The 25870-nt window shown below is 42.7% G+C and overlaps 1 protein-coding gene across 1 annotated transcript in view; it reads left to right on the top strand.

Annotated features, from left to right (window-relative positions):
* Positions 1-25870, top strand: part of LOC126259847 (uncharacterized) — a 695000-nt gene that overhangs the window by 456796 nt on the left and 212334 nt on the right. Inside the window, exon 3 of the mRNA XM_049956902.1 lies at positions 20894-20919. Coding sequence (XP_049812859.1) covers positions 20894-20919 — 26 coding nt within the window. The remainder of the gene's footprint in view (positions 1-20893; positions 20920-25870) is intronic.

The raw sequence follows: 25870 nt of genomic DNA, 5'->3' as shown, positions 1-25870 counted from the left end.
AACTCTTCAATCCAGCCACACAGCTGGTCTGATATTCCGTAGGCTCTTACTTTGTTTATCAGGCGACAGTGCGGAACTGTATCGAACGCCTTCCGGAAGTCAAGGAAAATAGCATCTACCTGGAAGCCTGTATCTAATATTTTCTGGGTCTCATGAACAAATAAAGCGAGTTGGGTCTCACACGATCGCTGTTTCCGGAATCCATGTTGATTCCTACAGAGTAGATTCTGGGTTTCCAAAAACGACATGATACGCGAGCAAAAAACATGTTCTAAAATTCTATAACAGATCGACGTCAGAGATATAGGTCTATAGTTTTGCGCATCTGCTCGACTACCCTTCTTGAATACTGGGACTACCTGTGCTCTTTTCCAATCATTTGGAACCTTCCGTTCCTCTAGAGACTTGCGGTACACGGCTGTTAGAAGGGGGGCAAGTTATTTCGCGTACTCTGTGTAGAATGGAATTGGTATCCCGTCAGGTCCAGTGGACTTTCCTCTGTTGAGTGATTCCAGTTGCTTTTCTATTCCTTGGACACTTATTTCGGTGTCAACCATTTTTTCGTTTGTGCGAGGATTTAGAGAAGGAACTGCAGTGCTGTCTTCCTCTGTGAAACAGCTTTGGATAAAGGTGTTTAGTATTTCAGCTTTACGCGTGTCATCCTCTGTTTCAATGCCATCATCATCCCGGACTGTCTGGATATGCTGTTTCGAGCCACTTACTGATTTAACGTAAGACCAGAACTTCCTAGGATTTTCTGTCAAGTCGGTACATAGAATTTTACTTTAGAAATCACTGAACGCTTCACGCATAGCCCTCCTTACGCTAACTTGGACATCGTTTAGGTTCTGTTTGTCTGAGAGGTTTTGGCTGCGTTTACACTCACTTGGAGTGAAATTCTCTTTACTTTCGCAGTAGTTTCCTAACTTTGTTGTTGAACCACGGTGGGTTTTTCCCGTCCCTCACAGTTTTACTCGGCACGTACCTGTCTAAAACGCATTTTACGATTGCCTTGAACTTTTTCCGTAAACACTCAACATTGTCAGTGTCGGAACAGAAATTTTCGTTTTGGTCTGTTAGGTAGCCTGAAATCTGTCTTCTATTACTCTTGCTAAACAGATAAACCTTCCCCCCTTTTTTTATATTCCTATTAACTTCCATATTCAGGGATGCTGCAACGGCCATATGATCACAGATTCCCTGTTCTGCACTTACAGAGTCGAAAGGTTCGGGTCTGTTTGTTATCAGTAGGTCCAAGATGTTATCTCCACGAGTCGGTTCTCTGTTTAATTGCTCGAGGTAATTTTCGGATAGTGCACTCAGTATAATGTCACTCGATGCTCTGTCCCTACCACCCGTCCTAAACATCTGAGTGTCCCAGTCTATATCTGGTAAATTGAAATCTCCACTTAAGACTATAACATGCTGAGAAAATTTATGTGAAATGTATTCCAAATTTTCTCTCAGTTGTTCTGCCGCTAATGCTGCTGAGTCGGGAGGTCGGTAAAACGAGCCAACTATTAACCTAGCTCGGTTGTTGAGTGTACCCTCCACCCATAATAATTCACAGGAACTATCCACTTCTACTTCACTATAGGATAAACTACTGCTAACAGCGACAAACACGCCACCACCGGTTGCATGCAATCTATCCTTTCTAAACACCGTCTGGGCCTCTGCAAAAATTTCGGCCGAATTTATCTCTGGCTTCAGCCAGCTTTCTGTACCTATAACGATTTCAGCTTGAAGTTCCGGTACTTTACCAATGCAGCTTCGACAGTTTACAATTACAATACGGATTGCTGCTTGGCCCCCGCATGTCCTGACTTTGCCTCGCACCCTTTGAGGCTGCTGCCCTTTCTGTACTTGCCCGAGGCCATCTAACCTAAAAAACCGCACAGTCCACGCCACACAACCCCTGCTACCCTTGTAGCCCCTTGCTGCGTGTAGTGGACTCCTGACCTATCCAGCGGAACCCGAAACCCCACCACCCTACGGCGCAAGTCGAGGAATCTGCAGCCCACACGGTCGCAGAACCGTCTCAGGCTCTGATTCAGACTCTCCACTCGGCTCTGTACCAAAGGTCTGCAATCAGTCCTGTCGACGATGCTGCAGATGGTGAGCTCTGCTTTCATACCGCTAGCGAGACTGGCAGTCTTCACCAAATCAGATAACCGCCGGAAGCCAGAGAAGATTTCCTCCGATCCATAGCGACACACATCATTGGTGCCGACATGAGCGACCACCTGCAGATGGGTGCACCCTGTACCCTTCATGGCATCCGGAAGGACCCTTTCCACGTCTGGAATGACTCCCCCCGGTATACACACGGAGTGCTCATTGGTTTTCTTCCCCTCTCTTGCTGCCATTTCCCTAAGGGACCCCGTTACGCGCCTGACGTTGGAGCTCCCGACTACCAGTAAGCCCACCCTTTGCGACCGCCCGGATCTTGCAGACTGAGGGGCAACCTCTGGAACAGGAGAAGCAGCCATGTCCGGCCGAAGATCAGTATCAGCCTGAGACAGAGCCTGAAACCGGGTCGTCAGACAAACTGGAGAGGCCTTCCGTTCAGCCCTCCGGAATGTCTTTCGCCCCCTGCCACACCTCGAGACGACCTCCCACTCTACCACAGGTGAGGGATCAGCCTCAATGTGGGCAGTATCCCGGGCAGCCACAGTCGTAGTACGATCAGGGGATGCGTGGGACGAGCTGGCCGTCCCCGACAAACCCCCATCCGGACCCCCACAGTGATGCCCATTGGCAACAGCCTCAAGCTGTGTGACCGAAGCCAACACTGCCTGAGCTGCACTAGCACCTTACGTCTTCAGAATCATCCAGCAATTTCAAAGTTAGTTAGTCAGTTCATGTTTTTTCGTGGTGTTTTCCCGTAGCTCTACTGCTTCTGCCTACGCATTATGGTTAACTGTTGTTCAATTTTTTAGCAGCGTGTCCCAATACTTTCCGTCTCGATCACGGTAGAGGCGGGTCCCGGCATCAACTCTACGGGAACCAGCCGGCCGCTGTGGCCTAGCGGCTCTAAGTGCTTCAGTCCGGAACCATGCGGCTGCTACGGTCGCAGGCTCGAATCCTGCCTCGGGCATGGACGTGCGTGATGTACTTAGGTTAGTTAGGCTTGCGTAGTTCTAAGTCTAGGGTACTGATGAGCTCAGATGTTCAGTCCCATTGTGCTTAGAGCCATTTGAATCATTTTATAGGGGAACTAGAAAGTGTTTGTGGACCATACCGATCTTTGACCATCCAGCCGCCGCCCACAGGTAACGGAAATTGGTCAGTGGTGTACACAAGGTGCTCATATCCACTATCTTACACTGTAGGAAATACTGCAACCAGCCACAAGTTTTCTTGAAATTATTTTATTATACCATTCCTAGATTAGGGCCTGAGCACATCGTCAGTGGGTAGCGTCGACTTCTTGTAAGTTTTATGTCCGTGTCCTAAAATACAACAAAGTTTTTGTGATGCATAATTTCCAAAAGATTTTTCTTTTTACTTTTGCGCCCTAAAATTTAACATAGTTTTTGTGGTTGCATAATGTTACACTTACATGTGCTCTATACATTGTACTTACTTCCCGAATAGCCCTCCATTACATAGTATAAGACAGATGTTTAGTTTCCTTTTACAATCCATTCTGATACATGAACTGAACTAAAAACAAGATGGCGCATACATCTGTTAAAATCAGCTGTTAATATGATTTACCAAAGAATGTAATATGTATATAGATACACTATTGGCCATTAAAATTGCTACACCAAGAAGAAATGCAGATGATAAACGGGTATTCATGGCCCAAATATATTATACTAGAACTGAACTGTGATTATATTTTCTCGCAATTTGGGTGGATAGATCCTGAGAAATTAGTACCCAGAACCACCACCTCTGGCCGTAATAACGGCCTTGATACGCCTGGGCACTGAGTAAAACAGAGCTTGGATGTCGTGCACAGGTACAGCTGCCCATGCAGCTTCAACACGATACCACAGTTCATAAAGAGTAGTGACTGGCGTACTGTGACGAGCCAGTTGCTCGGCCACCATTGACCAGAAGTTTTCAGTTGGTGAGAGATCTGCAGAATGTGCTGGCCAGGGCAGCAGTCGAACATTTTCTGCATCCAGAAAGGCCCGTGCAGGGCCTGCAACATTCGGCCGTGCATTATTTTGCTGAAATGTAGGGTTTCGCAGGGACTGAATGAAGGGTAGAGCCACTGGTCGTAACACATCTGAAATGTAACGTCCACTGTTCAAAGTGCCGTCAATGCGAACAAGAGGTGACCGAGACGAGTAACCAATGGCATCCCATACCATCACGCCGGGTGATAGGCCAGTATGGCGATGACGAATACACATTTCCAATGTGCCTTCAGCGCGATGTCGCCAAACACGGATGCGACCATCATGATGCTGTAAACAGAACCTGGATTCATCCGAAAAAATGACGTTTTGCCATTCGTGCACCCAGGTTCATCGTTGAGTACACCGTCGCAGGCGCTCCTGTCTGTGATGAAGCCTCAAGGGAAACCGCAGCCATGGTCTCCGAGCTGATAGTCCATGCTGCTGCAAACATCGTCGAACTGTTCGTGCAGATGGTTGTTGTCTTGCAAACGTCCCCATCTGTTGACTCAGGGATCGAGACGTGGCGGCACGATCCGTTACAGCCATGCGGATAAGATGCCTGTCATTTCGACTGCTAGTAATACGAGGCCGTTGGGAACCAGTACGGCGTTCCGTATTACCCTCCTGAACCCACCGATTCCATATTCTGCTAACAGTCATTGGATCTCGACCAACGTGAGCTGCAATGTCGCGATACGATAGACCGCAATCGCGATAGGCTACAATCCGACCTTTATCAAAGTCGGAAACGAGATGGTACGCATTTCTCCTCCTTACACGAGGCATCGCAACAACGTTTCACCAGGCAACGCCGGTCAACTGCTGTTTGTGTATGAGAAATCAGTTGGAAACTTTCCTCATGTCAGCAGGTTGTAGGTGTCGCCACCGGCGCCAACCTTGTGTGAATGCTCTGAAAAGCTAATCATTAGCATATCACAGCATCTTCTTCCTGTCGGTTAAATTGCGCGTCTGTGGCACGTCATCTTTGTGGTGTAGCAATTTTAATGGCCAGCAGTGTATGTTACACTTCTGAAGTTACTTCAAAGATACTTCTGTAAAGTATAATGTATAAAAGTAGCTATTTGACAGTACTCTCCTCGGGAAAGGACGTATTGAAAGACTTTGCTAAGTACCGAGATGAGGGTGAAGGGGCGATAAGAGGAAATATCCCAGCATACGTAGAATATTAGTGATGCAGGAAATTTCTGGAATTTTTGAGATCGAGAATCAGTGCTGGTGAAATCTTGGGATGAGAGCAGGCAGTTTGTGGGCGCACTTACCGGGGGCGTTGTGGCAGTTGAAGTTGTGCAGAAAGCAGAGGCTGTCGAAGGTGCGGCAGGTGGCCATGTCGCAAGTACAGCCGCACACCCGCTGCCTCACGAGCGGGCACCGCTCTGTCCTACAGTTCGCTTCATGCTGCCAGTAGTCCTTGGCTGCCACCGTGGCAACTGCAAAAGCGCGAAGCGTCTACCTGAGGAGAAACATTACCAAGCTACGATCTGTGGCAAATAAGTTCAACTTAAGTCTGAGGCTTTGGTGGTCGTTGTCATTGGAGGTAAAACCTTCCATAATGCTAGGTCGACTCACATTCAATTTCTTCTACACGATCGACGTTCCGATCACTCTCCTGGGATCTTTTTCAGTATCACAGCAGAGGCATCAAAACCACGATCATGTAGAACAAGCTATTCGCGGCCTATCATCGTAGATTTTACTTCCACTTTCGTGTAACTCCAGAGATTACTTGGATATGATGATTTATTTATTGACTAATAAAAACGCTTACTTTCAGAAAAACAGCATATTCTGGGTGATCACACGCACTGCAACTTCGTGGGCGTCAATGAGATCAGATACAGAGCATATATGTGTAATAGCTTGCTTTCGCAAATAAAACTCAAGTTGCGTCTTTTCATCTGTCCAATATAGAGCCCTTGAAGTCTATTTTGAGGGAGACAAACTTCGTTATAACATGCAATCAGACATCACTGTTATCATGTTAGACGGGTCACTCTGTTTGAGGGAGCCTTTTACGTGGACATCTGATAAGCTCAAAAGCAGAAATAATAGTTTTCATAAGCTATGTGACACTAGCTAGGAACCGAGCGAGGTGGCACAGTGGTTAGCACACTGGACTCGCATTATGGAGGACGACCGTTCAATCCCGCGTCCGACCATCCTGATTTAGGTTTTCCGTGATTTCCCTAAATCGTTTCAGGCCAATGTCGGGATGGTCCCTTTGACAGGGCGCGGTCGACGTCGTTTCCCATCCTTCCCTAATCCGATGAGACCGATGACCACACTGTTTGGTCTCTTCCCCCAAATCAACCCAACCCCACCCCGCACTAGTTAGGTATCGTCAGAAGATACTCCTCAACTCTCAGCAATAGAATTGGAAGACTCAACAGTCCAGTATTGTGATCTGCATGAATTAACTGTCAGTGTGTGTGAAAAAGACAGATGTAAAACTTAACGAATCCATGGACGTTGTTAGTGGAACAATACGATCTACTCGCACATACTAATCAGCTGTACTGAATCCCATACCAGTTCCTGGCATCAGACGGAGATGTGCGCTACTGTGTGAATGCCACAAGATTACTGATAACCTCGACCTTCCAGTACTGAATGATATATTCCCTGTGGAGGGAAAAGATCGACACATGCCACTCTCATTACCGACCAGAATCAATAAAGATTCTGGGCGTTACTGAAAATAAAGTCAGCGGCATCGATGAATGGATACGCTGTTGACAAGGAACCTGTCCTCCACAGTGCCTCAAACTAGCATTCAGGAGAAGCTCTCTTGATATCACCAGCCTCGGGCAATTTGGACTACTTTGAATCTTCTCGAACGGGCCATGGATCATGTGCTGACTCTCTCCACTAGTGGGCTAGATCTTCATCACCATCTTCTGCCTGCGATGCTGAACGATAGACAGTTGCTCATGTAGTCTCAACATGTCCGGAATTTGCCTATACCTATTGTCATTTGTTGTATATTACCCCGGGAATTTTTGTTGAAATATTGATATACAGTAGTTCAATAATCTTAACATGTTTATAGATATCCTCGTGATTCAAAAACTCTTAATATATGCCGATCATTAATTATTTAAATGGAGAAAGCTAGTGCCTGCGCTTACGCTACGCAGCATGTACACTAGACCTACGTAGAGGACCGGAGCTCCCACACTTTCAATATCTTCGCCAACACTTTCCTCTAGAGAAATCGAATTCCACCACTCCACTGCATCCTCCATTCCAGCTGCCATGACTATCACAACATCCCACCTTCCTTACATCCAAACACACTCTATGCTGCTACCCGGGGTAATTTCAACTGCCTTCCATTCCGAAATCATGCAGTCATTCCTCAGGTCCACCTGTCCTATCAACGGCAGCTTATCCCAATCGAGCGAGGAGCCACTGTGGCAACAAACACAGAACTCGTATTCGCGAGGTTTGTCTCTCCTGTCCATCTCTGGGCAACCAGATTTAGTTTTTAAATGATTTCCGTAAACCTTTTTATGCAAATCCCAGAATGGTTACTTTTCAAAGAACACTATAATTCCGTCCCTTCTTCTTGTCAATGTTTCTTAAATATTACTTATCTCGCCTCTTGGGCGGAGAACCTCCTCATTCCTTATCTGCCCACTTATCTTCATCGTTCTTCTATAGCATCACGTCTCAAACGATTCGATTCTCTTCTTTTCCGGTTTCCCCACAGTTTATGATTGCTTCCACATAATGATGTACTTTAAACGTACATTCTCAGAGATTCCTTCGTTTTTTATATCCTCCTTGCTTCGTCCATCATGTCTTACACTGCTTCCAGGATAGCAGAACTCGTCACCTCTGTCCGCAGTCAGCAAATTTGACGTTAATTTCATTGCTAAATTCATTTCTGATACTCCTCATTACTTTCGTCGTTCTTCGGTTTAGTTAATCAATATTCTGCACTCATTTGTCTGTTTATTCCATTCAACAGGTCCAGCGGTTTTTCTCTCTCTCACGAACAGCGCTCTAAGTACGGCTTACTCTACAATATATGATTTTCATATTCTTTGTCTGACTATGATGTCATCCATCTGGAATCTTGTCGCGTCTCAAGGCTTTTCGCAAGAAGACCTCCTTCATTTACGATTTTTGAACAGTGTTCGCTATTACCAGATAAAGTTTACTGAGAACTCTATCAGTCTCTATTCTCTCATTCCTACCAACTAGCTCATATTCTCCCGCAACACCGTATTCACTTCCTTATCCTATCACAACTTTTAAATCCCCAATGATTATCAGATTATCACATGCCTTTACATACTGTGTTTTCCGTTCAGTGCCCACGTATCCTCTCTCTGTTTCCTTATTTTCAGCTTGTGACGTGGATATGTGTACATGAACTATTGCTCTTAACATTAGTTTGCCGTCGATTCTGATGAGAATAATCCTATCACTGAAGTTTTGGTATTAACACACATTCATCTGATCAGAACCCTTGTTTTTACCTCAGTTCTATGATTCTCTTCCGCCACTGTATTTATATTGAGTCTTTGCATCTTATTCAAGCTGTTGACATTCCATGACCTGATTCGTTGGTTATTCCATCTTTTTTTCAAGGTTAGCTGCCTCTTGGCAGATCCGTTCAGGAGATCCGAATAAGGGACTAATCTGGAATCTTCTGCCGATGGAGAAATCATCATGACATTTTTTCACCTACAGGCCACATGTCCTATCTTATGTGTCCTTTATGCAGTGGTTTCATTTGCCTTTTGCAACCTCATGTTCTTGACCATTAGTCATACTTCAGCCTTCTGGCAATATTTTCCAAAAACCGGGGGTAACAGTAACCAAACCTCTGTCCGCTCTTTCGGTCTCTTTGAATAGGTCATTGGCAGATCTTGAGTGAGTAACCAAAGATTTTACCCACTGACCAAGGCTATTACTAACTTCGTACGAGTACTCGTAAGTCATCCAGTGTCACGCCAATTCCTCCCCAGACTCACTTACACCCTGTCCCCCATGCTGGAAATAATGTCATTAGTCCACAGCACCGTCATCAATATAATTTAACAAACCATTAATTGCACCATCGTATCAAGATTACCGTTTTTATTCTTGTCGCAATTATGATGTTTATTTTTAAGTATTTTATTCAGAGGCTGAAGTTAGGCCTATTTCTTTGGACCTCTCCAAGTGCATCCACCCTACCCCACGGGCCCTGTCTTATCATGTAGGTATGGAAACAACAACAAAATAAAAGTAATAAGGGAACGGGAGAGCTATTATACGTTACGTCCTCTGACACATAATACCTACTGAGCCATACAGGTCTCTACCACATGCAAATCTGAGAGTCTGTGAGAGTGAATTTTTAATATCTATGGAAATACTTGTCAGATTTATAAAGAAAAACGTGATGCACGTGCCATACATAATTTATGGAGAACTAGTTCACCTGTGAAATATTATCTATTGCAAGTTCCCCACGTTTTCTGCTGTAAAACTTTGTTATGTTTACATTTTTTTTTTTTTTGGACATCAATCTTATGACTGGTTTGAAATTCTCAGTTACTTACTGAATGTATTGCAGTTTCTGTTTTCCTCTACAGTTTTTAGCCTCTGCAGCTCGCTCTGTCACCATGGAAGTAATTGCTTGAATTTTTAACAGATGTCCTATCATCCGGTCCCTTCTTCTTGTCAGTGTTTTTCACATTTTCCTTTCCTCTCCAATTCTGCGCACAGTCTCCTCATTCCTTACCTTATCAATGAACCTAATTTTCAACATTCTTCTGTAACACCGCATCTCAAATGCTGCTTTTCTTTTCCGGTTTTCCCGCAGTCCATGTTTCATTGGCATACAATACTGTGCTCCAAACGTACATGCTCAGGAAATAAGACCTATGTATGATACTAGTAGTTTTCTCTTGGCCAAGAATGCCCTTTTACCCAGTGCTAGTCTGCTTTTGATGTCCTTCTTGTTCTGGACGCCATGGGTTATTTTGCTGCCTAGGTAGTAGAATTCCTTAACTTCATCTTCTTAGTGATCGTCAGTCCTGATGTAGAGTTTCTCGCTGTTCTCATTTCTAATACTTCTCATCTCTCGCGATCCACATTCTGTACTTAGTAGACTGTTCATTGCATTCAGTAGATCCTGTAATTCTTCTTCACTTTCACTGAGGATGCCAAATTCATCAGCGAATCTTATCATTCATATCCTTTCATGCTGAATTTTAATACCACTCTTGAACCTTTCTTTTATTTCCGTAATCGCTTCTTCGATGTATAGATTGAACAATAAGGTCGAAAGACTACATCCCTGTCTTGCACTCTTTTTAATCCTAGCACTTCGTTCTTCGTCTCCCGCTCTTATTGTTACTTCTTGGTTCTTGTACATACTGTATATTACTCGTTCTTCCGTATAGCTTATCTCTATTTTTCTCGAAATTTGGAACATCTTGCACCATTTTGCTTCGAACGCTTTTTCCAGGGCTACATATCCTATGAACGTGTCTTAATTTTTCTTCAGTCTTGCTTCGAATATCAACCGCAACGTCAGACTTGCCTCTTTGGTACCTTCACCTTTCCTAAGGCCAAACTGACCGTCACCTAATAGAGCATCAAGTTTCCATTCTTCTCCACATCATTCTTGTCAGCAACTTAGATGCACGAGCTGATAAGCTGGTTATGCGATAATTCTCGCACTTTTCGGCTCTTGCAATCTTCGGAAATGTGTGGATGATGTATTTCCGGAAGCCAGGTGGTCTGTCGCCAGACTCTACACACCAACGTGAATAGTCGTTTTGTTGCCACTTCCCCCAATGATTTTAGACATTCTGACAGAATGTTATCTCCCCTTCCACCTTATTCGATCTCAAGTCTTCCAAACCGAATTCTGATTCTAATATTGGATCCCCTATCTCTACTGTAGTGACTCGTGCTTCTTCTTCTATCACGTCGTCAGTCAAGCCTTCTCCCTCACGGAGGCCTTCAGTGTACTGTTTCCGCTTGTCTGCTCTCTCTTCTGCCTTTAACAGTGGAATTCACATTGCACTATTAATGTTACTATCCTTGCTTTTCATTTCACCTAAGGTTATTTTGTCTTTTCGATATGCTGAATCCATTCTTCCGACGATCATTTCTTTTCCTATTTCTTCACATTTTTCCTGCAGCCATTTCGCCTTAGTTTCCGTGCACTCCCATTTATTTATTTCTTAGGTGTCTTGTAATTCTGTATAGCTACATTTCCCTGAATATACTCGTACTTCGTTCTTTCATCGATCAACTGAAGTATTTCTTCTGTTACCCATGGTCTTCTTTGTACCAATGTTTCTCTTTACAACTTCTGCGATTGCCCTTTCTAGAGATTTCCATTCCTGTTCAGGTGTACTGCCTACTGAGCTATTTCTTATTGGTGTATCTATAGCCTTAGGAACTCCAAGCGTATCTCGTCATCCTGAGTACTTCCGTATTCCACTTCTTTGCGATTTGATTCTTCCTGACTAATCACTTAAACGTGTGACTACTCTTCATCACTACTACATTGTGATCTGAGTCTATATCTGCTCCTGGGTACGCCATACAATCCTGTAACTGATTTGGGAATCTCTGCCTGACCGTGATGTAATCTAACGAAATCTTCCCGTATGCCGGCCGCTGGTGGCCGAGCGGTTCTGGCGCTACAGTCTGGAACCGCGCGACCGCTACGGTCGCAGGTTCGAATCCTGCCTCGGGCATGGATGTGTGTGTTGTCCTTAGGTTAGTTAGGTTTAAGTAGTTCTAAGTACTAGGGGACTTATGACCTCAGCAGTTGAGTCCCATAGTGCTCAGAGCCATTTTTTGAAATCTTCCCGTATCTGTCGGCATTTTCCAAGTGTACCTTTCCCTCTTGTGATTCTTCAACAGAGTACTGGCTATTAATAGCAGAAATTTATTGCAGAATTGAAATACTCATTCTCCACTCTCACTCGTAGTACCAAGCCCATACTCACGCGGAATCTCTCTTCCACTCCTTCCCCTACAACATCCTTCCAGTCCCTTTACGTACTGAATTACCCCTTCAGTATCCTCACATACTTTCTCTATCTCTTAATCTTCGGCATGTAAAATCGGCATGTACACCAGAAGTATCGTTGTCGGTATCGGTTTGCTGTCGATTCTTTGCACAGTGACTCACTCTCCGCCAAACCTTCCTATTCATAACGAATCCTATTCTCGAAATACCATTTTTTTTGCTATTGTTGATATTACCCTATACCCATGTAATGCTAAATCATTATCTTCTTTCAAATTCACTTCACCGACCCCCTACATCTAGACTGAGCGTTCCTGCTCCTGTTCTTCTAGCTTTCCTACCGCGTTAAAACTTCTGACATTCCACGCCGCGACTCATAGAATATTACTCTTTCGTTGGTTATTCATCTTTTTCCTCATGGTCACCTCTCCCTTCGCAGTCCCCTGTCGGAGATCCGAAAGGTGGACTATTCCGGAATCTTTGGTCAATGGAGAGATTATCACAACACTTTTTCAATTACAGCCTACGCGCTCTATCGAATTTCATTATGCATCTTTAATGCAGTGGTTTCCATTGCCTTGTGCATCCTCATGCCATTGATCTCTGAAGATTATTTTCCTTTTAGAGGCAGGTTTTAGCAAAGAACTATTTGACCGATTTTTCGACAAACTTTCTGAGTTGATGGAGAAGTATAAGTTCAGCCTCTCCAAGATATTAACACCAACGAAATTGGCGTAACGTCTGTTCATACCAATATACTGAAAGTAATGTCAGTTAAAGGTAAAAATCAAATTGGAAAATTGACCTCTGGTGAGAGAGGCATGAAAGTCAGGTTCTTCTGTTAATTAATGCTGCAGGGGATGTGTTTATCCCACCGTTGTTTGTCTTCCCCCGTGTTCGAATGGACAATGATCTGAAGAAAGAAGCCCCAGTAGGAAGTGTTTTTGGTGCCCAACCAAGCGGATGGATCACTGAGGATGGTTTCCTCAAGTGGGTTGTTTTCTTTGTAGAACGAGTGAATTCCAACTGAAAAAAAAACCTGCATTACTAATCGTGGATGGCTACTCAAGCCACAAGGACTTGGACGTCATAACGTTTGCAAAGAAGCACCACATTCACGTGTTAAGTCTACCTCCATACACTTCCCACAAACTACAGCCACTGGACAGAACTGTTATGTAACCTTTCAAAAATGCTTATCATTAGGCATGTTCATACTGGATGTGACAATATCCTTTCACCAAGATAACCTTGAAGGACGTAGCAGGTTTAGTGAGCTCAGCTTTCTCAAGGATTTGCAGGATGGCGTTGGCAAAGTCTGGCTTTGAATACACTGACATTTCTCCCCTGAAGCGAAATATTTTCAGTGACTTGGATTACGCTCCTTCACTAAACAAGAACAGTGAATTAACTGTTACCTCATCCACCGGTTCAGGACCTGGCTCTTCCTTTACCATTTATATTCCATGCCTATCTTTACCAGGCTCCTCATCTGCTCCCATGTCTTTACCAGGCCCCTCATCTGCCATATCTTCACCAGCCCCCTCGCCTGCCATACCTTTACCATGCCCATCTTGTGCCATGTCTTTACCAGGCTCCTTTTCTGCTGACATTTCTTTACCAGGCCCTTCATCTGCTGTAGGCCTATCTTCACCAGTCCTCTCACTTGCCCACCATTACCTGAGTCCTCGATCCTGGTCTGTATAATCAGAGTCCTCTAATCACGATACAGAAACTGAGCCCTCTAAGACATCTCAGTCTCAACATATCTTCCTCTAGTAAATTCGTATCAAACATCGCGGAGAAGAGAGTGAAATTTTAACCTCAGCTCCATACAAAAAACAAATGGAAGTAGAGAAAGAAGAAAAGGAAGAGAGAAAAAAGCTGCTGAAGGTAAGTGGAATCTTAGGGAAGAGAAACGTAAATTGAAAGAATAAAAGAAAAAGAACAAACCTCAAAAAAGACTGTAGGTCTCGCTAGAACCAAACATTTGACCGACGGAAAAATTCTATGGTGTAAAAGGAAGGATAGTTCTACAACAGAAATGAAAAAATCCAGCGAAAATGCTAAGAAAAAACTAAAATTTGACGATGTAAACACTAGAAGTGATGGCGTGACTCACTGGATTATTTGTGACGAAACTTTTGAAGAGGCCTGGATCCGGTGTCGACTGTGTAACGTGTGGGCCCAGGAAAATTGCGCAAAGCAGCGTTCTGTACTATGAATGCGATGGCTGTTTTTTGAATAAAAAATAGAAATAGTGTTCAAGATGTAGTAAAATTAATTGTTAGTTATTAGGTGTGTAAAATGGCAGATTTATTATTTTTTATCATTTAGTGACTATTTGTGAATTATTAAAATCACTTAGTTCAATAAACATTTACCATTTGCCATGTGTTAATAACAATAAAAAAGTGTTTTGTCAGAAATATTTGCTTTTTTTCTGTTATTTTCATCCTGTCCGATACAACCTTCCAACTTTTCTACTTAGTTCAAATTCAGATAACCTTTAGAAACCAATAGATAATAGTAATTCTCCTCCCTAAGAGTAAATGCTAGGATGGTTGTCTTATGACTTATGACAGTACATTATGGTGGTTATTGTTTTCATGTCAAGCCATCAATGTATTCAAAATTTGAAAAAAAGCTTAACCGTCTGATACTACCCAACCTTCCCCTACAGATTCCTAACTCCATGCAAGTCTGAAAATTTATGACTGTGAATTTGTAATATCTATGGAAATACTTGAAGGATCAAAACGAGAAAGGTGGGGTGCAGAGTAGCTCACCTCTTAGCTATTATCTGTTAGATGTTCTCCAAGTTTTCCACTAGAAATCTTACAACTATTTTGATAGCTCCTAATAATTTACATTCTCAAATTTTCAGAACTATCCGTTTGGGGTCAGGAATGTGTGCAGGGCTAAGAGAAATTATTTTATAATTTTCATGCCGATTTAAAAATAGATTGTATCAAGATTTTTTTAAGCAGTTACTGTGACTCAAGATAGAGGAAACAGCTACAAGTTGCGAAACTGCAGTGCGAACAATGTGTGTGTCTTCTTGGGCACTAGTCGCCCAGAGCCGAGTAGATCCTGCGTGCCGTTGAGTAAGGTCCCACTGAACCTACAGATCTCACATTCACGTTACTGTCGTGGGACCCCGACGAACGCGAGGAGCAACATGGAGGAAAGGTGAAGTGCAGTCGCGGCAGAACACGATCCCGCCGCTGTTGAATTCCGACACTTGGCGATAGAGGTTTCTCCTTCTTACACGAGGCATAACACTATCTTCTCACAAACAATCAACATACAAAGGCAAGTGGCCGAGCGGTTCTAGGCGCGTCAGTCTGGAACCGCGCCGCCGCTACGGTCGCAGGTTCGAATCCTGCCTCGGGCATGGATGTGTGTGATGTTCTTAGGTTAGTTAGGTTTAAGTAGTTCTAAGTTCTAAGGGACTGATGACCTCCGATGTTAAGTCCCATAGTGCTCAGAGGCGATTTTTGAATGAGAAAATTGCTCCACAAACTTTCCTTACACAATGAATGTTGATGGCTTTAGTGCTACTCATTTTGCGTGGTCTTCCTGAAATGCGAATCATGTACGCTTTGCGGCAATTCGTCGTTTGTTCCATGCCGCCTCCAAACGTTTTAAATTTTAATGGGCAGCAGCGGGCCTTACCTTAATATTGCATTTGTGTTTTATGCAACTGTCGGTCCAGTTCACTTCAAGATTTATAATAAATTTAAAATAGCTAATAGAACTAAGGTGTGGTTAGATGAAACTGTACCCAAAGAACAGACCCATTTTACACAACATCGGAAGTAGAGTGTATTGAACAAGGAAACGGCTACGTACGTTAACTTTGACACTGTTGTTGATGGTAGACCTGCTCTGAGCCTTGGAAGATACATTATTAGGCTTACATATTTTTTTATTTTGCCTTTTGCACGTTTAGTAATCTGTGGGCGTCAGTCAGTCGCGTAACTTTACCGGATTGTGCAAATCAGCTAAGCATAACGTGTTTGCTCTTTTTAGTTGTTACCAGCGTTTTGACTGTATTCCGGTGTGCGTTATTATTGTTAGTACGTTTTTTTTTCTAGTCTATAGTAGAACTGAAATGCGAGAAGAGGCTGTTATTGTGTTAGCGGCATCGCCTATTGCTCGATAATTCTCATAGTGTACTAAACGGTGTTCTACGGCGAAGTTTTGTTTCGTAGTTGACTGGATTGCCCCGTATTATCGTTTTCTCAATGTGACAGTTTTCTTCTATTGTTAACATCTGATACTTGTTATTGTTGTTCTTTACGATTTGATATGTTCCCTACGTCACTGTCATTATGATAATATGGCGTGGTCTGACAAACGTGGAATGTGTGCTTTCACATTTTAGTCCTGTTAGGTATTTCGAATATCGTATTTTAAAGATTCTACAAGTCTGCCATTCATATACTTATTTATAGACATAGCAGGTGATATTTTCCTACTTCTTCCGCTTTCCTCCAAATCTGTACTGGGCGTTCTCAACAATTTTCTGCAGTGTGTTATCTACTCTGTATGTCACTTGTGTTCCTCGTTTTCTTACGTTTTACACTCTCTTGGGTTATTTTATTGTTCCTTGTTTTGCGTATTGCTGCTTCCTGGTGTATGATTGTGAAACTGTTGTGGTGTTTTAGTCACTCTGTATGCTTATGAGTTTATAATGCTTTTATCTCACCATTCAGTAAGACGAACAATTAAATGAACACCACTGCAGCAACGAAACATAGCAAACAACCAACACATTACCCTGAACTACTTTCAAACAATGAGCTAAAACTATTGACTAACACCTACAGGCAACGAAAAATAGAAGCGATGTATTATTAGAGATCAAGCAATCTAACAATGAATTTCACAAGGCTCAGAGCACATCCACTACTACGAAGTAGCTATTTCCTTCCTCAATATATTGTACTTCTGATGTTGTAAGGTAAGCATAACTTCCGGATATAGTTATTATCCGACCATACCTCAAGTGCAGAGAGTAAGGTTCACTTATCATAGATTTGTGATTTAAATGGACGCACAGTCATACAAAAAACAAATTTAACATAAATGGAAGATACAATATACAAACAAAACGGAAACTTACAATAAACAGTGTCTACATTTCCTAAATTCACTTTATTTTTACTATCATATTTCCAGAAGAAACAAATAACGATTACTGGAGATATCAGTTCTACGTGAAACGTGATAGGTCAAAGACATACATTTCAATCTAATTTGGTACAAAGCTGAGCTAGTTAATCATATATTTTTTTGCAAGCACATATACAGAGCTTATATTCTAGGATGCCGATAATTAAAGACTGTGAAATCACTTGGTATAAAACAGTAGTACTCAGATTTATGAAATCTACATATAGGGAAACAAATCTGCTAAAATACTGATGTTGATTGGAAAGTATTCGGCCAACAGAAGGACAAGTTTCGATAACTGGAGTAGTAAATGCAAGACCTGTCCCAGTATCTGAAGGTATTGACGCCTCATTTTAAGACTGATAGTGCCACAAACATTAATGTCTAGACATCTGATGATGAATAAATTCATATTAAAAAAATAATAAATCTGAAATTGTAAACATTGTATTCAAATATTCTTTAGCAAAGAAAAAAAAAAGAGTTTTCCCACCACTGAAAACGTAAGTCATCTAGAAATCAGTAACAGTGACGATAATAAGCAGATGAAAAAGACGAATACAAATTTTTACACCTCTAAACGGAAAATATGTCTCTCGGTTAAACGTTCAGTAATCCTCAACTAGGAGTGATAGTCTATAAATGTACGATGTTGATTGATCACGTAATCTCAGTTACATGTGGCACAAACAAATAGGATATTGGGAAACGACAATTTCCCTACAGAAGAGTTTGGGTTCAAACGATTTATCTTGACATTTTACTGTTTCAGTCTCAGTATACTATAGCAGTCTTAAAGTGTATTTAGTCTTGTATACAATGGTATGTGGTACTCACACAGCACCAAAACAGAAAATTTCATGTCTTAACAGGAGATGGCGTTGATTTTAATGACATTTCGTGTATGTTGTGTTGGTCCACGTAGAATAATAACGTAAATCAGTTGTCCTCCTGCTAAATAATGATTTTAGGGCTTTTTTAAAATAACTCGGACTATCCTGTCATTGTAAATTTCCGTGTTTTAGGTGGTTTGATGCGGAAATTCATCCAAAGAAGTCTGCTTCTCTATTTTCAACAGCTAGAAAACGGTTCGCTGTATTAAAACGTAGTCGTGCATTCCTTCAAGACGACAGGCGTGAATTTAGCTCCAAAAATTCTACCTGTTTGCCTTGGTAACTACACGGTCACCGCGACGGATTGCAAACCGAAAGATCCCAGTCTGGAACCGCGTGACCGCTACGGTCGCAGGTTCGAATCCTGCCTCGGGCATGGATGTGTGTGATGTCCTTAGGTTAGTTAGGTTTAATTAGTTCTAAGTTCTAGGCGACTGATGACCTCAGAAGTTAAGTCGCATAGTGCTCAGAGCCATTTTTGAAAGATCCCAGGTTCGATTCCCGACCGGGTCGGAGATATTCTCCGCTCGGTTATTGGGTGTTGTGCAGTCCTCACGCTCGTATGGTTATAACTGACATGCCACTAGAGATGGATCGTTCGCGAACTAACGAGTCCAAGGGAACGGTTCACCGAGATGAACGGAAGGAGCGAGGAACGAATTCTAAGGAACGGTATTTCATAGGTCACTTTTGTCGCGGCTTTCTACTCATAGTTCCCGGGAACGGGAAACGGTCGGTCTCGTTCCCGCAACGGCACGTCGGCCGGTCTCGTTCCAGCCTCGGTCCCGTTCCCGTCTGTCCCTGTCTTTGTTTCGGCCTCCCTCGGCCGGACTCGTCCTTCTTCGCGTGTCCACTCATCGCAGTTCCACTGCCGACTGCTCCTAGTTAGTTGAGTATCGACTTGTTCGTTTCGATTGCTGCGCACGCTTATTCTAGGTTTCAAATATTTTTTTAACTCTGGACTTCTGGTTCTTTTCGTATTCTATACAGCGTCCTCTAATGGTAATTAAAATGTATTTTGTAATTACGTAATTACACAAAAATTTCATTGTATATAATACAGAAATCTTTTCAGGTAATAAAATGGCTTATCAGCTTACTTCATTATTTCGAAAAACAGTAGAAGACATACTTATAAAAAGGCAAGTTTTTTGCTATTACGCGAGCGTCGGCACGGCACACACGAGTGGCCATTTCCGATCCTTTTTGATCCAAGGTAAAACAGCGTGTTCATTCTTATGAGAAGGCTACAACCGAGTGAAGTCCCCACTCCATAATCTAGTATTTGGTCTCATATTTTGTAAAGACAATATGGTAACATCTACAATATTATTTCAGTCGTACAGCGTGGCGCACGAAAAACTGGCGCGAGTGCTAGAATGCTCACTGTCATTCACCAACCGTGATCTATTGTTTCGAAGTAGTTGTTTGCATTAGCTTATCTGTTATTTCTTTGCCAACTAATTATTACAAGTTTATCTGTTCTACTCGTAGCGGTCAACAACCATGCGTAATTTGCGAGCAGCCTGTACTCGGAGCCGGATTTTCCTGCGCCTTATATTACTTCACTGCGACAGCCACCTAACGCTGCAGTTGGCTAAACGAGAGGTTTTTCATAATTACGAAAATTACTTGTACGAGTGTGTGAGAATTTTGTAATGAATAAAAACTCTGTACTCCTGAGGGGAGGCAAGTGCCCTCTCTTGGCACCTTTCATCCTTCAGTCACCTATGTTACTAATTTTCAGTTTTTCATAAGAACCATATACTGTGCACAAATGAACGGTGAAAGAGTGAAAATGAACGGTTCCCAAAAAAGAGCGGTCACCAGTGAACTAATTACCAAGGATGAACGAGTTTGCCCATCTCTACATTCCACTGTTGAGACGGTTGTATGGATGCGGCCCGAAAGCCACTAAATTAAAAAAAAAATGCAACCACAGACCAAAACATCTAATAAGTGCCAAATACGCTGCTGCATATTGGCAGTTAAATCTATATTAAGTATTTGTGAGAAAAAAAGTACGTATGAAAGAGTTCCGAGCAAGAACGGTGCTGCTTGAACAAACCAAACACAAATAAATGACACCATGTCTTAGGGACCTCTCTTTTGTTATAGAAAATAAACGGAACAAACTCTTTGTTACCCAGTACCGGTTCCAAACTGCACTGCAGATCATCTTCAGGTCTAGATTGGAACAAAAAAAAGGCAGCTAAACTCTATAGAAATAAGATATTACAAAACCTACAATCAAAAGTTGTACAAATAACAATTCATTAGGAACCCATATATACTTAGAGTCGAAAATGCAGTTAGTCAACAGCTGCGTGTAACTAAAAGTGAAATACAAGGATGCGGTGCATAAAACATTCGTGTAGTCGCATGACGTGCGTAAGTTATAAAGGGGTACATTAAAACAGTGGAAAAGAGATTTCTCCATGATAAAACAAAATAAAAATGTTAATAGAAATTAAGAATTAAAATACAAGTAAATGTAATGCATTTCAGCATTTGTGATGCGATGCACAAAAAAGAAAAAATATAATAAACAACTTCACAGTACATTATGCATCGCATATTTTAGTTCTTGTTTATATATATTATAAGACAGCGCAAAATTAATAAACATATCTCACGTGCATAGCTTACTTAAATTTTCGTTTTAACAGGTGGAGGACCAAAGCTGTGCAAAAAGGTTTGTCAAGTTTTTTATGCTGAATTCTAAAATGTATAATAAAGAAAGAAAATTCACGATGCACAACGTACTGTGAGTTTGTATATTACATTGGTTTTCTCCTTTCGTTGTGCATAGATTAACGTGTCTTTTAATTCTTAACTTTTATTAATTATCTTATTTTGTTTTATGATGAAGGAATCGTTAAACGTTAGGTAGTTAACACATCAACTTACCTCTAAAGTAATCAGAAGTCTGAAGCTGTTTTATACGTACAAGGGGATTCGATTCTTTAAAGAATTTGGGGTTTACTGGTTAATCACTAGAGGCTTTAAATAGGGACACTATAAATACGTGTTCAGGACACTGCATTACGGAAAAAATTTAGACCAATGGAACTGCTTATAAAGGAGTTCTGGTAATGAGGGAACTAAACAATCTGAAATACGAATTGTTGGAATATAAATCGTTTTCAACAGCTATGGTACCCTCTTGAGTACAAACTATTCTCAAATCTAAATAAATTTATAACAGGTAACGTTTTGAGTCCAATAAAGAATTTCTGATATCTGTAGGTCCATATATTTCAGAACTTTCAGAACAACGCTTCAGATTATAAGAATGCACGATATTCAGAGACCACCAAAATCAAAAAGTCAACGCCAAAAAGTAATGCAATTAGATATAAGTTTTTACTTACAGTCCGCGAGATTTTCCTCTTATCCTGTTTTCATGTAGTGCAAGCAATGAAATTTATAAAACTGATAGACCGAAAGGACCAGCCACAGGTGAATGAGAGGCCAGTCAAGTGCAGTGTGCATACTATATACCGCATTCGCTGAACATGAATATTGCAGAACTGTTGATCGACTCTAATGACTGAAATAAGAATTCTCCCCGTTCCTCGACTGGAGCAACTGAGAAGGTATTTCCACGAAGAATGATACTGACTTCCTGTTGCCTTTGACTATATCAATAGCTGTCCGCATGTTTTGAATTCTTCGAGTCGCGTTGTGCAGTACCTTGACCAGTCAGTAGCTTCCTCGAAACGGCACTGTTTCACCTTTGATGTTCCGTGCATTCCACTGTATACTCACCCAAAAACAAGAGACACGTAAGTGTCCTCATGCTGGAGTTCCTGCTACATCTGACTGAAAAGCTATGACGTTGTTTATGTACGAGGGCGGACGTGTCTGCTGGGCAAAATACAGGTACGTCTGAGCACAAAACGTGGTTGGCTGACTGCGGGCTAAGATACGGTAGTTCCTCGAGCCGCCGTCTCTCACCTCGCTAACACTCTTGTGAATTTTCATTGCATCTACATCACTACTCTACAATTCACACTCAAGTGCGTGGCAGTGAGCTCATGAAATCACTTTCACTTTATTTCTGTACCGTCTCACATTTACCGTCTCACATTCGAACAGCGCGCAGGGAAAACTAACAACGCAGTCCCTCGTACGAGGTTTGATTTCTATAATTTGATTATGATGATCATTTTTCCCTGTGTAAGTGATCGTCAACAAAATACTTTCGCATTCGGAAAGGAAAGTTTGAACAGAAATTTCGTGAAAAAGTCTCGCCACATTGTTTTAACGACATCCGCTCCAACTCGCGTATCATATGCATGAATCCATGACACTGTCTGCCCTATTTCGCGATGGTACAAAACGAGCTGCCCTTCTTTGAAATTTTTGAACTCTTCCGCCAGTTCAAATGGTTCAAATGGCTCTGACCACTATGCGACTTAACTTCTGAGGTCATCAGTCGCCTAGAACTTAGAACTAATTAGACCTAACTGACATAAGGACATCACACACATCCATGCACGAGGCAGGATTCGAACCTGCGACCGTAGCGGTCGCTCGGCTCCAGACTGTAGCGCCGAGAACCGCACGGCTACTCCGGCCGGCTCTTCCGCCAGTCCTCTCTATTAAGGCACAAAGAAGACGCTTACCAGATGCTGTGGTGAAGGGCTGCAGCAAGAATGGAAACATGACAGTAGTAAACTGATGTGGTGGACTAATGTCTTAATGTCAATCGTTGTGTTGTTTCTCGCCATGTGGCGATAGTTTATAGATACTGAAACTGCATCCCAAAGACCAACACAAGGGCGACCACGTGTGACTTCAGAAAAGACCTTTATTTGGCCGTAAGGGCACAACAGGTACCGCCTTGGTACAACACGGCAACTGGGATCTGACTTCGCAGCATACAATGGATGTGTTGAATCGGAGCAAACTGTTTACTGAAGGCTTCGGCAGAGTGGCCTTTATTGTCTTAGAACTGCTGTATGTGTCCCTCTGACGCGGCTTTACAGACGGGAACATGTAGAGTGGTGTCGTCACCTGGATGGTCGAACAGTGGGCCAATGTTCTTTTCACAGATGGGCACCGATTTGGGCTGAAAAGTTGATTCTCTACGGATTCGAATCTGGAGGGAACGTGGAACATCATTTTGGGATCCAAACACTGTGCAAAGGGACCGATATCGAGAAGGCTCCCTAATGATATAAGCAGGAATTATGTTGACCACCGATACACCTCTTCATGAAATTGTTGGGTGAATCGACAAGGTTTAACTGCTGTCCGGTATCGTGGACAGATCTTGGAACCTCAAGTGCGGTTGTTGCGAGGTATTGTGGGCGCAGGCTTCGTATTGATGGACGATAATACTCGACCTCATAGGCCACAGGGTGTTAATTTTTTCTTGGAAATGGAAGATATTGCACGCATGGCATGGCCTGCTAGCCATCTCGATATGAATCCAACAGAGCATATCTGGGATTCACCAGGCAGAAGGTTACATCACGTCAACATCCACCAACCACTCTCCTGGACCTGCTAGCAGCTCTTAAGGAAGAATGGGCTTTATTGGTTAAAAATGTGACTGATGACATCATTCCCAGCATTTTCCATCATTGCTGCCAGGGGCGGCCACACTCCATACTAAGCACAGTAAACAATTGTTGGAATATTTGTGCAAATCCGTTACGCTGGAAGAAACGAAGAGCGTGTTTGTCTATCGTTACGCATGTTGCAGTTGTTTACGTTCTGAGTTATTTACATAGTTTGGCTCGTCGATCATTCATGAGTCGGCTGTGTGTGTGTGCATCGACTGCAGATTTGTGTTCGTGGGTGTTTAGTTACTGTTGGGTATAGTTCAGGTCGTGTCAGCTTGTGTGTGTAGTTGGCGTTACTTCCACTGACGACTATTTTAGATGTTATCGGCATTCTGCGGGAGTCGGTGGGGTGCTGCTGACCAGGGAAGTTATCTCCGTGCAGTGCAGTCGGCTGGGTCCGCTGGCAGTCCCTGCACAGTCTCGGAGCTTGTGTGGAGCTGTCTGATCTCTTCGAGCTTCGTGGTTCACTTACCCAGGACGTTAAAGTTGAGCAGTGGTTTCAGCTACCCAAGTCACGTGCATTCATATTGTGTGGTTTGTTTCGGTGGTTCGCTGTTGGAGAGGTTTTCCTGTGAACAACACCGAGTGTTTGTATTGCTGAAATTTAGCAGCCATGCGGTGAAATTAACTATATTGGTTGACTATAATTCGAGTGCTCCAGCGGAATTTTCTGCCTTGTAGCCGTTAGTGTTCTGGTTACCTGACCTGGCCACTGACGTAAATTCAGGCAGTGTTCCTTTTGGGTGAAGTTAACTATATTACCGTATTTCAATCTCAAATGTACCAGCGGTATTTTCTGCCTCGTGGCCGTTAGTGTTCCGGTTACCTGCCCTGGCCACTAACGTAATTTCAGGCAGCATCCTTCCCTAACATGTTGTCACTATCGAACATGGTGTGTAATTAGACAGCTAATACTAATTTCATTGAGGATAATCACGTTCGTAGCCTCTTGTGTTTGAGTTCTCATGTACTGATTGGTGGCAAGCATATCGTTGTGCCAGTCGGTCTGTGGCTGTCCCATGGTTGGGTTCCGACGGATCAAGTGTAGCTGGGCTCACCACCTGTCTCATCTAAGTGAACGAGGGCAGACCGACCTCTCTGGAGGCGTTTGAGTGCCGTTTTCTTTATTGTCCTTCTCACTGGTGTTTAATTGTCTGTTTATAATCTATCATAACCAATGATTTAAAGATTTTTGTTTTTACTGGACTTCATGTATTTTTGAATTTTGGAAAATCAATTTTGGGCCTTAAGCCACTTGAAACCTTATTCTTGAAATTAACCTTTAAGCAAAAACATTGCGGCCTTCTGCCATAAAAGATTATGGTAATATACAGTATTTTAAAACTTTCAGATTTAATTGTGGCCCTTAGCAACTTGTATTGCGCCTTGCATATGTTTGTTCTATCTACTTTCGCCTTGAGGCTTTCTAGCCTAGCAGTGATACCATATATATTTTACTCATTATATTTGCTACCTTGGCGCACTGGATACACCGGTTCCCGTGAGATCACCGAAGTTAAGCGCTTTCGGGCGTGGTCGGCACTTGGATGGGTGACCGCCCAGGCCACCATGCGCTGTTGTCATTTTTCGGGGTGCACTCAGCCTCGTGATGCCAATTGAGGAGCTACTCGACCGAACAGTAGCGGCTTCGGTCAAGAATACCATCATAACGACTGGGAGAGCGGTGTGCTGACCCCACGCCCCTCCTATCCGCATCCTCCTCTGAGGATGACACGGCGGTCGGATGGTCCCGATGGGCCACTTGTGGCCTGTAGACGGAGTGGTTTTATTTTAGCTGCACTTTTATTTTGTTGACATTTAAGATTTATTGTTTGGAGGCCCTCAGCCGGGAAATAATGGCCTTTTTGAAACTTGTAGTTCTAAAGGTTCGGCTATGTGCCATTTTCGTTTAAAGGTGTTATTAAATTATAATAAATTAAAAGTTTGAGTGAACTTGACCGACACCTTATTCGGCCCTTTCCACAATCCTAATCACCTGTTCTGCCCTGCAGGTTTAAAGGGCGACTCACTATGAAGCGTCGTCCTGCCCGAGAATTACGTCACTGGGCG

The sequence above is a fragment of the Schistocerca nitens genome, chromosome 5 (genome assembly GCF_023898315.1).
Source record: "Schistocerca nitens isolate TAMUIC-IGC-003100 chromosome 5, iqSchNite1.1, whole genome shotgun sequence".
Classification (NCBI taxonomy): Eukaryota; Metazoa; Arthropoda; class Insecta; order Orthoptera; family Acrididae; genus Schistocerca; species Schistocerca nitens.
This window is presented reverse-complemented; position numbering and strand designations above follow the sequence as displayed.